The 14,201-nt window shown below is 44.2% G+C and overlaps 1 protein-coding gene across 1 annotated transcript in view; it reads right to left on the minus strand.

The window, feature by feature from the left end:
* Positions 1 to 14,201, minus strand: part of SYNE1 (spectrin repeat containing nuclear envelope protein 1) — a 966,955-nt gene that overhangs the window by 58,573 nt on the left and 894,181 nt on the right. Inside the window, 2 exon segments of the mRNA XM_029596918.1 lie at positions 870 to 996; positions 4,964 to 5,106. Of these exon segments, the coding sequence (XP_029452778.1) occupies positions 870 to 996; positions 4,964 to 5,106 (270 nt within the window).

The raw sequence follows: 14,201 nt of genomic DNA on the forward strand, positions 1-14,201 counted from the left end.
CTGTTGATTTCAGATTGCAGTCAGCTAAAACTGTGTTTGGGCAAGTGCCTGAACTGTGAGTGCAGTCCAGGACTAATTCGAAATCCTAATATTTTATGTACATCTCTGTCTCTGTTTTTCCTATAACACAAAGGCATTTCTGTGGGTAGGACAGTGTTGTACATGCAGAAATGGCCTTTTACAAAATTGTTTGCTCAATATGTGGTTAAAGGCCTGCACATCTGTTATGTTTCTGCATACGTTTATGTGCAGACATCCACTTTGAAAACTGGTGTAACTTACGTGCAAAGTGAAATAACTACCCGATAAGGGGGCGATTGGCAAAGCCAATTAAAGTGCACAAAACCTGGTTTTCAGCATGAAAATGGCTGTAAGAAAATTGGTCGGGGATCTGTTCCCATAAAAGAATGTGCACATCCCGGGTTTGCACAAACTTTTCCACAACTGAGCACAGGCATCCCGGGGAGGCGGAACTGGCACATGCATACACAAGTTACACTCTCCGAAGATGGGATATAACAACAAATAAAACAAAATACCCTGTACTTTAAGCTGAATAGAAAATAATAAGAGATGAAAAAAATGTGTATAAATACAAATAAATAAATAAATAGATAAATAAATAAATATATATATATATATATATATATATATATCTTTACTAATTATGGGGAAAAAAATCCAATAATTCTCTGCAAAATATGTGGAAGTTTCTGCTGAATCAGAATGCATGAACTCCTTCAGAAGAGAGCACCAGGTGTTTTACCCCAGGCAACTCACATTCAGCATGGCTGAAGGATTCCTCTCACAGTGTGCGTTCCGGCTGCGCTTTCTTTGCTTAACATTTTGGAGAAGGGACTGTTACTTACCAGAGGTTTGAGTTTCTGTGCTGTTCAGGTTAATAAACCCGGAGAGTTTCTCCTCCTCTTCCTTCAGTTTGTTCCCCACCCTCTTCACCGTGTCTATACTGCCACGGCACTCGCCAAGCAGCTTCATCTGTCAGGAGAGACAGTTTGTCACTAAATATCTGCTTCAGTACGAGAACTGCAGGAAGAGATGGCACGACATGACCAAGTTAGCAGGTCAGGGCTGAAATGTGTGCAGCTGCTGATTGGGAGGGCAACAAAGAAAGCCATTTCCTGGGGATAAAACGTTATTTTACCTGTAGAAATGGGCAGTTTGATTATTTCTCACCCTCTATGTTGGATGAAAGCATGCATGCATGTCAACAATGCATGTAATTTTACCCGCGTATTTCTGTTGGCATTCCTGGGTTGGGTTTAGATTGGGGGAGGCAACTCTAAGTTTAGTTTTGGATATTTATTTATTTAAAATGTCTTGTATGCTGGTTATACACAGCCCTAATCGGCTTACAAATAAAATATACACAATAAAATATCAAGTTAAAATAAAAAGTATACATAAAAACAACAGATAAACTCAGGGGGTTATTTTCTAAACGTTTATCGCATGCGTTAGGGCCTTTTCGCGAGCGATAGGATGCAAACAAGCTGGAGGGGAGGAGTCAGGGTGGGGAGGGGGAGGAGTCGGCCACGGCACCGCTGCCGGTTATAATGTGAGGGATGTTATCGCCGGCAGTAGCGTGGCGAGTAGCCCACCTTTATGTTGGCACTATTTGTGTGAAAGGCTGCAGCCGGCCGCATTGCGGCCGGCGAAATCGCACCACCGTGGTACGAACGGCTGCGGCCTTTCGCAGGCCCGCCCCCCCCCTTCGCCCCCTGCTCCCTTTTTCACTGGATTCATCAATCTGTGAAGAATGATGAATCCAGCCCTCAATGTCACAACTTCATAAAAATGCTAAGAGGTGTGCATTGTTTATTTTTTCGGTTCGGGCTTCGTTTTTGGGCCCCTGCAGGAAATTAATTTTTTCCTGTGGTTCTTGGGGGTTTTTTTTCCGTGGGTCCCGATTTTTGTGTTAGTGTGCACTAACTCCCATTATTGCGTGCTAACACGAACTACGAATTTTTCAGAAATTTGTTTTGTGGTGGTCCAAAATTTCGGAAAAATTCAATTCATTTTTCGGCACCCCCGAACCAAGACAAATTAGATAATTTTGTTGAAATTGTCTAATTCGTGAAAAATGAAAGCACATCCCTAAAAATGAATATAACCAGTGTCAAAGCAAACATCTCCAAAAACAGAAGAAATGGAACGGAAAACTAGAGCTCGCAAAACTTTAAAAGCTCGTTCAAAAAGGTTGCGTTTCAAAGCTTTTCTTAACTCCTTGGTACAGGTTGCAAGATGCAATACCACATGCAGTGAGTTCCACAAAACTGGAGCAGTGACTGAGAAAATGCGCTAATGAATTTTGGCCAGCCTCACATTTTAAATTGAAGGAATATCTGACAAGCCTCTTTGGAAGGATCTCATCATTCTATCAGGTATATAAATACGTAGTATCGAATTCACCCAGGATGGGGAGTCGCTTTCTTAGCAACTTGTGTACCAGCATAGTAACCTTATATTGGACATGCCAAAAAAACTGGGAACCAGCGGAGGTCCATCAGCATAGGAGTAACACGAGATTTCATATTAAGGCCAAACATCAACCACGCTGCAGAGTTTTGTAATAACTATAGAGTCCGGAGAGCACATGCGGGAAACCAAGATATAAAGAATTACAATAGTAAAAGCTGGGCATACTAACAGCCTGTACCACTGAGCGAAAATCTGAAAGGGATTTAAGCGGGCAGAGCAAACAAAGCTTACAACAGCCAGCCTTGATGACAGCCTTAATCTGCTGCTTCATCTGCAAGGTTCTTATCTGATATTCCTCCTGGACTCAACAATAGGAACAGCTGTGCTGTCCAACATAAAGGAAGGCACAGCAAACTTGTCTGACCTCTGCATAACCATCAGCTTGATTCAAATGCAATGCTAATTGAATCAGCCAGTTCTTTACCGCTCAGAGGCAAAGTGGAAACAGTGGCAGATGTTCCAAACTGCGCTCATATTTTTGGCTAAAAAAAAAAAGTACCCACACTAAAAACAGGCTCAGATTTATGTGGGTACTTATGAGGGGGGCAGTACCGAAAGCAAAACTACCCGTGTAATCTTGCTTTCATTACTGGGGCAAATCCCATGGGTAAAATCTACCCATGGCATTTGACAGCCCATGGGTATCTGGATTACCTACCCCACAAAAGTCAGTATGCAAGGTGATCTACCCACGTTAACAGACTCTGAATAAATGCCCTCCCTCAAAGTGGCTAACAGTTTGCACCTTGCTCCGCAGCACATAGGCCTTTAGCTATACGGAGAGGAGGCATCCCTGGGGTGTGGTTAGGCCAGGGGGGTGGAAAAGTGCACATGTGCACAGCATTTTCAAACCCTTGCACGTACTTTTAAAGCCAAAAATCTCTCTGCACCCGTGGCAAGTCTCAGTGTGAGAACTGGTGCAAGTCATGCGCGGTGTTTGCTCCAATGTGCAGTGTTAGAAAAATTGCCCCGATATTCTATGAGAGGAGAAATGGCTAGGGATGTGCATTCATTTTAGATTTATCGTTTTGGGGAGGGGGGAGAAAGGGCACACAGAACCCCCCCAAACCCCCCCCAACCCTTCAGATCTAATTATTTACAATCCCCCACCCTCTTGACCTCCCCAAACTTGCCTAAAGTCCCTGGTGGTCCAGCGGGGTCCTGGGAGTGATGTCCCCCTCTCGGGCCGTCGGCTGCCACAAATCAAAATGGGGCCAATGGCCCTTTGCTCTTACCATGTGACAGGGGCTATCAGTGCCATTGGTCGGCCCATGTCACATGGTAGGAGCAATGGATGGCCCGCACCATTTTTTAAGATGGCGCCAGCCGTCCATTGCTCCTACCATGTGACGGGGCCGGCCAATGGCACCGATAACCCCTGTCACATGGTAAGGGCAAAGGGCCACCGGCACCATTTTGTTTACTGGCAGCCGACGGCCCAAGAACAGGAGATCGCTCCCGGGACCCCCGCTGGACCACCAGGGACTTTAGGCAAGTTCTGGGGGACTCGGGAGGGTGGGGGATTATAAATGATTAAATCTGGAGGATCGGGGTGGATTTTGTTTTCGGATCGGGACAGCTGAAAAAAAAACAGTTAGAATCGCGGGAAACGAAATTTCCCGTGGTTCTACAAAAATGAAACCGGAAACGATTACGGGTATGATGCACACCTCTAGAAATGGCAGCCACAAATCAGAATCTGCTAGGCCAAAGGGAAGTGATGGGTCGCCTTCTCTTGGGTAGGTGAGGGTTGGAGATGGAAGTGGCTTTGTCCAGCTGAGAGATGAGTGTTTCCAAAAAAAACCTGGCTCTGTTCTCCTTGAGCAGTTAAGAAAAAAGTAGTCACTACAATTACTTTATTCACGATGGGTGCAAGATGAAGACTTTATTCTTGATCTCCTGCATCTGCTGGAAAACCACCGCAAAGTTCTTTGCCAAGTATTTTCAACATGATTTTAAAATCGCTAATGACAAATTGGTGCATGATAGCAAGCCACGTTGAAGGTGTGTAGGTCTCTTGAATGGGGAAGTGCTATTTGGCACCGCTGGGTAAAGATATAACCTCTTTGAAGTTATTCCTTCTGTACCTTTTTTCCGTGCTACTTATGCCACAAATTGCTCTTCCACTCGGCTCCCCACTCTCCCAGATGCTTTCTGGTAAGGGCTGAGCAGAAACACGTGGCAGCTATAGATAAATAGCGGCAGTAAGGCTGCTCCCTCTTCTGCCAGCAGGGATTGCTCCTGCGGCATTAAATATTTTTCCTCCCTCCTGTAGCTTGAGCACATCACCTCTACAATGTGCCTGGGGCCTTAAAGCCCCATGAAACAGGACACCCTTAACCACAGTCTGTGCTCTGGTTGAGGCACAGAGCTGCCCCTCCCCCCCCCCCCCCCCCCCCCCCCCCCCAATAAAAATTATTTTACTCTTCTACCATCGCCCTGGTCTCCAGGTGGAGGCACTCACATATCCCGTGTAGCTGGAGTCCAGCTCCGGGCCAGTGGGCGTTCGGCTACGGATGATGTTTTCCGTTTGCTGGAGGTGGAAACGGCTGGTGTCCAGTGCTTTGTCCAGCTGACGGATGTGCGTTTCCAAAGAACTCGGTTCCCCTTGAAAGGAAAAAAAAAAAAGCAGTCACTAAAATGTTAAGCTTCTGGGTTTACATGAAGCAAAAATCAGGAAAAAATATTCCAACAGCTCAAACCAGGTTAGTCAGCAAGGAAAAGTTGTGATCAGTAGCTAATGTGCTGAGATATGCCAAAAAAAACAAACCATTCTGAGTAACATGCGACGGTACTGGTAAGACGTTAATAATTATGAATGTGATAGCCATGAGATCAAATTTGGATGTCTGCAAACAGTTTTGCAATGTACTCCGATAAGAACAGTCTCTTTTCAGTTCTGAATTGTTCAGAGGCCGACACTAGGTTTTGGTGCTCCCTAACTGGCTAATTTTTAAAAAGAATGCGCGTGCCCGTAAACATGCGAATTTGCATGGAAGCAGAGATTCGCCGCAATTTTATATCATGCGTATATCATTTAAAATACCCCCACTTAATGCGATCTTAAGAGATGGCTCGAGTAAATGTCCCCATACGTATTACCACCAGGGCTTTTGCAGCTTTTACGTGCATATGTTCACACAAGGGGAAAACCAGTTTTTTCATGGAGAGCGAGAGAATATGGTACTATATATATCTACCACTGTAAAAGGGCACTTTCAATTCAGGGTGGGTTTGGGAGGGGGGGGTGCGGTGTTATATTGGTACACTACAGACCTCTGCACCCTGGCCATGGGGAGGGAATGAAGGACTTGAACAGGTAACTGTAAATCAGTTACTTACTCTCTCAGAAAATAGAAGGAAAAGGGAGAACTCCATGAAGCTAACAAGTAGCTCATTTAAAACAAATCGAAGAAAATTCTTTTTCACTCAATGCATATTTAACCTCTGGAATTCAATGCCAGAGGATGTGGTTATGCCAGTTAGTGTAACTGGGTTTAAAAATGATTTGGATAAGGTTCTTATGGTTCAAACCCACCCTGAGCTGAAAGTGCCCCTCTTACAGAATATTTAAAGCAGCAATACTATTAAATTCTTCAGATATCAACTTGTCTCTTCCTTGACTCTATGCTTCCTCTTCTGTCATTATTTACACTGTTACTACTACTATTACTATTACTAGTACTATCATGTGTTGGAGCTTTACAATGTGGACTGAGCTGTGTCTGGATTTGAATGATGTGTTTTGGACCTGCCCAAACCCTGCAGAGACTGCAAGCCGCCACAGCCAAGGTGAAGTAATATAAAAACATGTCAAAATCCCTGTGTGCTCTCCTGTGAATGACAAATGTTCTGCAAGAACCTGCATCCAGCTCTCACAGTGTTAACAAGTTTTCTAGTATTGTGTAAGTAGGCAGTAAACAGGGAAAAGGGCTGAACTGTTTAGCCTGCCCAAAGAAAAGCACTACATAGTCAGAAGAGGAGAAACCTAAAGGAATACTGGGAGACCATTTAACGTAGGAAAGGTACAATTTGGTTCGCTTTGTCTGTGTGTGAGGGACAGGGATAGACAGGAGTTGGACCTAAGAGCCAGGAAGAGAGGAGTGCATCTGGCAGCCCAGCAATAAGTTCTTCTCCCGAAGCGCTAATAATCGAGAGGAAGAAACAGAAGTCTGCACTCTGAGGAAATAGAGAAACAGATAGCTGTTCTTGCTTCATAGCTGAATTACATGTAAAATCCCAAAAAGGAACAGAGAAGACAAGAGCTGAGATACTGAGAGACTTTCTTTCCAGAGATATCCAGGCCCAGGAGCACATGGATGGATCACCCTCTTAAAAGACTAAGTTAAGTTAAGTAAGATAGACTTTTCATAGAGAGATTTCAGCAGAGGAGGAAGAAGGTTTATTTCCTTGCCTTTTGTCACAAATTCAGTATCTCATCTTAATTGTTTCAGCTTTTCAGCCAAAGTCAAGCATAAACTCTTGATGGGAAAGAAAAACTGGTGGGACAATGTTTTTTCTGTAAGAGACTGAAACCAGGCCAGCTTTTTGTTTAGAACCAAGTAAACCATTTGGGGAAACTCCTCAGGAGAGAAAGACTTTCACACACTACAATGCTCATCTAGCCAGCTCCACCATCAACAGGGATTTCTTAATTTTCTCCACACAATTTTGTGTTTGGGACAGGGTGCACCCTTTACAAACTGTTGACATTGGGGTGGATCTGTATCCCCCTTTTTTGAGTACTCAGTAATAAAGATAAGTTTTTAAAGTTGTGTACGTCACTGCTTTTCTCCCCACCTTTCTCTATTAGCATTCCCTATTTTTTTACTCTCCGTATGAGTATGTTGGTTGCCCTTATTAACAGGCCATATCCACTGTTATTTTTGCATTGCTTGACATAAAATAAGTAAACTGCAAGTTTGTATTTGTTATTGTTGGTGAGGTTTTGGTTGACCCTTGGACACTCTGGCAGCTGACCATTCCCACGGGGGGAAGTCCCGTGAGGGGCCACAGGTCAGACTCAGCTCTGGACACACAAACACAGATAGTTCTTTATTAGACAGTTTGAGAAACCACCAGAGGTGGCGGTAGTGAGTAGAAGATGTAGCCCGGCTGGGTTAGTATTCCCCAGGGCGCTGGAACAGTGGTTTCTCCAGTAGCAGTGCTGTAGTGGAGAACTGAGAAAGAGTCCAAAATATGGAGAAGCCCTGAGATAGGGAGAGCTGGCCCTCGAGGAGCAAGTACCAGATCCATGGAGGTAGAGAGACTTGTTGGCAAAGTACTCACACAGTGGTTCCACGTAAGAGATGGCACTGGTGCTGGAATGGAGGCAGGCCCTCGAGGAGCGAGTACCTGGTTCCAGGGAGACAGATCTGAGGAGTAGATTATAATAGTACTCACTGTAGCGAATTCTTCCAAGTAGAAGAGGAGATAGATGCAGGCAGCGGGTCAGGGAACACAGGCCCTCGAGGAGCAAGTACCGGTTACCTGATAGTGACTTGAAAGAAACAATGAGGCCCCCGAGGAGCGGGTACCCCCTCCTTTGGACCCAGAAAGAGTCCAATCGGAGTTGGAAGGCAGAGTAGCTGGGTACGGAGAGCAAATCCCATCCGTAAGATCATCCTTGCTAACTCAACGGCTAGCAATAAACTGTAGGCTTAAATATCCAGGCAGCGTGACGTCATCACAGGGGGACGCCCCTGAGGAACGCGCCAATGAGGAAATAAGAATGAAGGCCGTGCAGTGCGCGCCCTAAGGTACCTGAAGAGCATGGCGGGAGGCAGTGCCCAAGCCGGTCCGGGGACGCCGGAGAGGACGGCAGATGGACACCGCGGCAGCCAAGCGTCCATGAGGAGCAGGAGTCGCCGCAAGAAAGGAAAGGTAGGTGGAGTGAAGCCATCGGGCAGCGACGGTCGCAACAGTATTATTCTTCACTAATGTACTTTTCCCATTTAATGTTCTGGTTGGATTTACTGTCTATTTACACAATATTTGTAAAAGGGTTAATTACTGTTTTATTCTGGTGCGATGATTTCATCTGGTCTGTGGTACCACAAGTGACAGGTTGTGTGGGAAGGACACAGAATTGTGGTATCAGAGTAACCAGGACCCTGTCTCATCTCCCATTCAGTCTACGAACCTAAATATAAATCATATTAGTAAATATAATTTCTCATGTGATACTCCCTAACCCAAGCATAGGAGTAATTAATAGTCTGGACCAAATGGGCGCCACACATATAAAACCTTTGGATGATTTTTTTTATTCTATACTATAAAGGGAGGCTCAGAGCAAGCATAGATGTATCTCAGCCGACAAAACTCTTCGCAATTCTCATGTTACAGAATGGAAGAAGCCTGACCAGGGGTGAGATTGAATTTGTTCTACAAGATCTCCAGGCTGAGTGCTCGTGATCACATTTGGCATTCTCAATGCCTGAATCCAAGTGGATATAATTCTTTCTTGTCTTCCTTTCTCTTCTTTTCCTGTTTCTCTGCTATTCTTAATCTCTATCATGTTTACTTTTTCTTCTTTCACTCTTTCTTCTTATAGTGTCTTTTCTTTCTTTCCACATTTTGTGGTTCTGTCCTCTTATGGTGGAGGGAATTTTGATAGGTCGGTTTATTAGGGATTCTACTTGTTTTTGCTTATTTTTGGATGGGAGGCGGTGGTCACCACTCCTTGTGAGGTGCCCTGAAAGAGGAGCTCCTGTAAGATGTACTACCTAAATGGTTTGGGGGATTTAGTTGGAGGAATGGGAGTATGGGGGCGGTGATTTTGGGGGGATTATTGGTGTTTAATAGCGTAGGGCGCTTTGTGCATGTTCTCAAGCATGTTATTTGGTGTTTGCCTTGCTTACATTGCCCACAGATACCTTTTCTCATCCCACCAGATCCACCAAATTCTGTTTTGAGTGTATTCCTTCCAATACTATGAGTACTAACTCCAAGATTGATTTCCTCTCCTTTAATTTTAAGGGCTTGAATGCCCCTTCCAAAGGAATTAAATTATATAGAGAGCTTGACGTCTGGAAATCAGCCATTACATTTTTGTAGGAAACCAACTTTCTTAAATCTAAAGAATTTACCTTGAAATTGAAACATGTGAATGAATAGGAAAAAAGGTGGGATGGGAATACTTTTAATAAAATATTCATTTTTCTGTTACTAAAGTTCGCAGTGACTCAGATGGGAGGTTTATTATTATCAGAAGAACTAGGTATAACCAGTCTCTTATGCCAGCTTCAATGTATGTTCCTATTATCAATCAATCAAGCTTCGCTTCCAGGTTTCTAAATGTATACCAGGTTACATCATGCTCCTGTTTTTTTCTCCTGCTCCCTGCAACAGACTGTGCCATGAGCTTTTAAGTTGTCTTTTGATGATTCGATGTTCAATTTATCCAAAAATGCATTAGAGAATTTTTTGTGCTTAGAGAGAGTTGGAACACACAGGAATGTGGTCAGAGATGCATATAAAGCAGTGTTAAGGGGGTCATATTATTGCTTTGAAATTGGCTGTTTGTAAACAAAACTTACACCAGTTAAAGTATGAGATTAGGTCTCTGGACTTTCAGAATGCAAGGTTCTCTTCTCTGAAAGCACAAAGTAAATTAATACAGAAAAAAATGTCTCATTAATGCACTCACTGATCTTAAGGTTGTGTCCACTTTAAAAAAAACCAAAAAACTAAACAAAAATTCTCTGACCAGGGTAATAAGGTGAGTAGACTTTTGGCACATAAATTGAATTCAAGTGGTTAAATAGATACATCAAGGAGACTGAAGTAGGTGACAGTTGTCTTTCCTAGTGATTCCAAAATAATTTGTGAGGCCTTTCCTTCATACTTTACACAGTTATATTCCTAGGAAGTTACTGATCATGAAACTGCTATTGTGGCATCGGTTCTCTCTTCCCACTCTGAGTGAAGAGGAAACTTTAACACGTGAGGGTGACATCTCATATTTTGAAACAGAGATGGCCATTAAATCCCTTGGTGTGGGTAAATTCCCTGGAGAGGATGGATTTATCTTGAACTATTATAAAGTGTTCTCTCCTACTCTTGTTCCTAAGCTAGTACACATTTATCATGGGGTCTTGAACAGGAAGAGCCTTTCTTCTCTCCAAATAATCTCAGATTATTTTAGTGATGCTGAAAGGAAGGGAACATCCTCGCCACTGGCCCTTTAAATTTAAATGGCAGCCAGCGCGCTTCCTGACCTTGCCCACCTGCCTGCAGGTGGTACCGGAGTCCAAGGGTAGGCCCAAAAAAATCCACCAAAAGATTAAACTTCAGCACTGCCTCCCAGCTCCCTCAAAGAGAGCTGCCTTTATGAACTCCCATGGGATTGGCCATCCCAGCTCCCTCAAAGGGAGGGACGGTACTGAATGGTGCCTCCCCTTAATCCTAAATTGTCTGTCCCTAGCTAAAGGAGTTAAACCAAGGGTGCTACTGGTAAGAACCCCAGTGGGTCATTACATTTACAATTATTGAAAATACTGTGCAGTCGCAGATAACGAAAAAAGATATAGAATTCAACCCCCAAATTCTCTTTGAGCTGCTGGGAAGAAGAAAATTTCTCCTCCTTAAACAACTGACCTACAAAATTAATATTGGTAGTTAACTAGCGGAAATTTGTTGGATTAAGATATTTTGGGAAGCATGGATTATTCCATAACAGGGAAAGCTGGGAAAGATGGCGGGCAATTTTATCTTTAGAGACTAAGATGCGCCAAGTTGTGATACAGGAAGCAAAAGGTGGGCTATGGTACATTTCTTTTTCACTCTGTGCAATAAGCACAGAAGGTTTGAAATGACAAGGTAGAGGGAAGACATAATCATTCCATGTCAATCCAGTGTTTATCCCTGGCTCCTTCAACCATAGTATAATATTTTTCAAGAGTCTACCCCTCTGGAAAATCCCCAAATCAGGAAGATAAGACCCCCCTCCTCCCCCCAGAGTCCATTCAGGTCTATAAAGCTATCTCGAGCTCTTTTCTTTCTCCAAATAATCTCAGATGCACTAGATTTTAGTTTCTTTAGGAAAGAGACAGGTACTACTTGACATGACCTCTGCCTGCCACTGACCATTGCCTGCTTCCTGCCTCTGATTGAAGTCTGCCTGGCTCGACCACTGCCTGAACCACAACACTAAGAGAACTCTTGCCCACTTTGGACCACAGCCCAAACCAGACACCACGGCCTGCCCTGTCCACTGCTCGACTCTGACTCCGCGATCATCTTGTGCTGGCTTGCAGCATCCCTTATCTACCGGATCGTCACCTCCACAGGGACCCATGCCTAAGTTCAGCTGGCCCTGGCACCCAAGGGATCAACCTAAGAGGAACGTGGACTGGTACAGGTGAAGTTCCAAGTGGGCCTCTGCCTCAGGCAGCTCTGCCTGCCAATGGTGGGTACCTGCAGGCTCCTCCATGCAGGTTGCGCCAACTCTCCCTTGGCCTAAGGGTCCATGCTCACAATAGTTTTAGAAGATTTTGCTTTGTAAGAAGCCTGCGAGACCCTTGGGTGTGTACCTGGAGGAAGGTCACGGGGAAACCTCTCCCTGGGGGGGGGGGGGGCCCAGGATAAGAAAGACCGGCTCCTCTGCAACCTCCAGGAGGACAGAGGTAGGCTGGTGACTCACTGCATGGACCTTCTGTTGTGTTGACTAAGTTTGGGAAAAAGACATTTTTGGTTAAAAGACCTAGGAGGAAGAGTTTGGCTGCCCCTCTTGCTGCTCTACTAGAGGAAGTAGATCCTTCCATTGTGGGTTTCGTGAAAGTAAGAGAAATCAAGAGAGACATTGGAGAACTGTAAGACTGATATTGTATAACATCCGAGGACTCCAATTAGAGTCTTCACCCCGGGAGAAAGGAATTAGGGGTCTGGGCATAGACCTGTATTATTCAGGTTGTTTTTTTTTTCAGTTGGATAGGATTTTTCCTCCCAGTCAAGGAAACCCCTGCCCACTGGGGGTCCTTATTTATCGAAGCCTTGGATGATGAGGATGTCCCTTGCCTGGATGAGGTATAGAAGACCTTGCACAGATACAGAGAGAAAAAAACTGTAACAGCCTCCTGTGAAATAAGAACTGATGTGAACTGTGTCCATTACTATTCCGAGAACTCCTTCAATAAAGTTTATTTTGGACACTCACCCAGAGTCTCTTGTGTTGCTGTTTGGCACTCACATCCACCAGAGGGACAGAAAAGGCATACACCCCTCCCAGGGAAAAGAAACAGCGTCACCCCTGCCACCTACGGCCCTGGAGGAGATACCTCCCCTCTGGCATGTAAAAGAATCCAGCCCTGAGGTGAAAGAGACTGTGTGAGGGAAATAAAAATCTGAGCTGGCCCAAAAGAACTATAACTAGTTTTATGGCCCCATCAGAGTTAAGACAATACTAAGAGGTGGGGCTACATAAGGAGAATGGCCGTTTCAACAGGGCTCTACACCTTTTGCAAATTTGATTCAAGGGGCTTTTGGTAATAAGAGCCTCATATCAAAGATTTCTAGGATACGTACGGAAGAGTCCCGATGATCCAGCTGGGAAATATAAAGTTCTATGGGTTTAGGACATAGGAAGGGAACTCAATGACGGAGACTGGGATCAAATAATGAGAACTCTCTATGTATGGCAATTAAAGAGAATGGATTTAAAAAATGATCCCACTGGTATACTACCCCTGCTAAACTTCATAAAACAGTTCTAATTAATTCTGATTTGAGTTGTGAGGCTGTGGAGAAGTGCTTGCACTGTTTCATAGGTGGTGGTCTTGTCCCCTGATAGTAATCCTATCTTGGATTTATAAGATTATGACACACTCCTCTTCCTTGATCTCGCCCATCTTCTGTTGGGATCACCTGTCCCAGGAGTCACGTAGACTGCTAGGGGTGGTATTTCCCTGATAACGCGTCTGCTGGTTGTGGCAGGGCGGACTGTAGCTCAGTACTGGGAAAGTTCTGCTCCATCAAAAGACAAATGGCTCATGGAAAGCCTTTTCTATGGAATTAGTTACATTTCTTGTGAAGGAATGTTCCATATAATCAGTGAGAACCCATTCTGAGATTTGTGGGCAAAGCCCAGGGGGATGATTAAGTTGCCAGTCCAGGAGGTAGGCCATTTGTAGTTCTCACAGGGGCCTTGTACCATTTTATTGTGGAAGTTAGTTGGCTTATTGTATGTATAATGATGGGATTGTGTGGACCTGGTAACTTATTTCCAGGGGTTGAGATCCCTGATGTTGACCCCTTGTGTACTAGAGATGTGCTTCGTTTAAACATTTCGGTTCGGGCTTTAGATCGGGCGCTCCGCGGGAAACTTTGGTTTTCCATGATTCGGGGTTTTTTTCCTGCAATTTTCAATGAAGTGCGTTAGTGCGCACTAATGGGCCTTACTGCGCCCTAACAACCAGTTAGTGCGCACTATCTCCGCATTAGTCCGTAATACAACGAATGAGGCCCATTAATGCGCACTAACAGGATAGTTCGTGTGCACTAGCAGGTTAGTTAATATGCCCTAGTAGAACTTACAGCGCACTAAGTATGTAGTAGTGTGCTATAACTAATGTTAGTGTGCACTAAAAAATGCTACTTAAAAATTAAAAAGTATCAATTCATGAAGAGTTCATTAGTTAGAGAAACAGTGTGCACTAATTGGTATTACTGCACACTAAGAGATATGCACTAAGAAATATGCA

This window comes from Rhinatrema bivittatum, chromosome 3, assembly GCF_901001135.1.
Source record: "Rhinatrema bivittatum chromosome 3, aRhiBiv1.1, whole genome shotgun sequence".
Lineage (NCBI taxonomy): Eukaryota > Metazoa > Chordata > Amphibia > Gymnophiona > Rhinatrematidae > Rhinatrema > Rhinatrema bivittatum.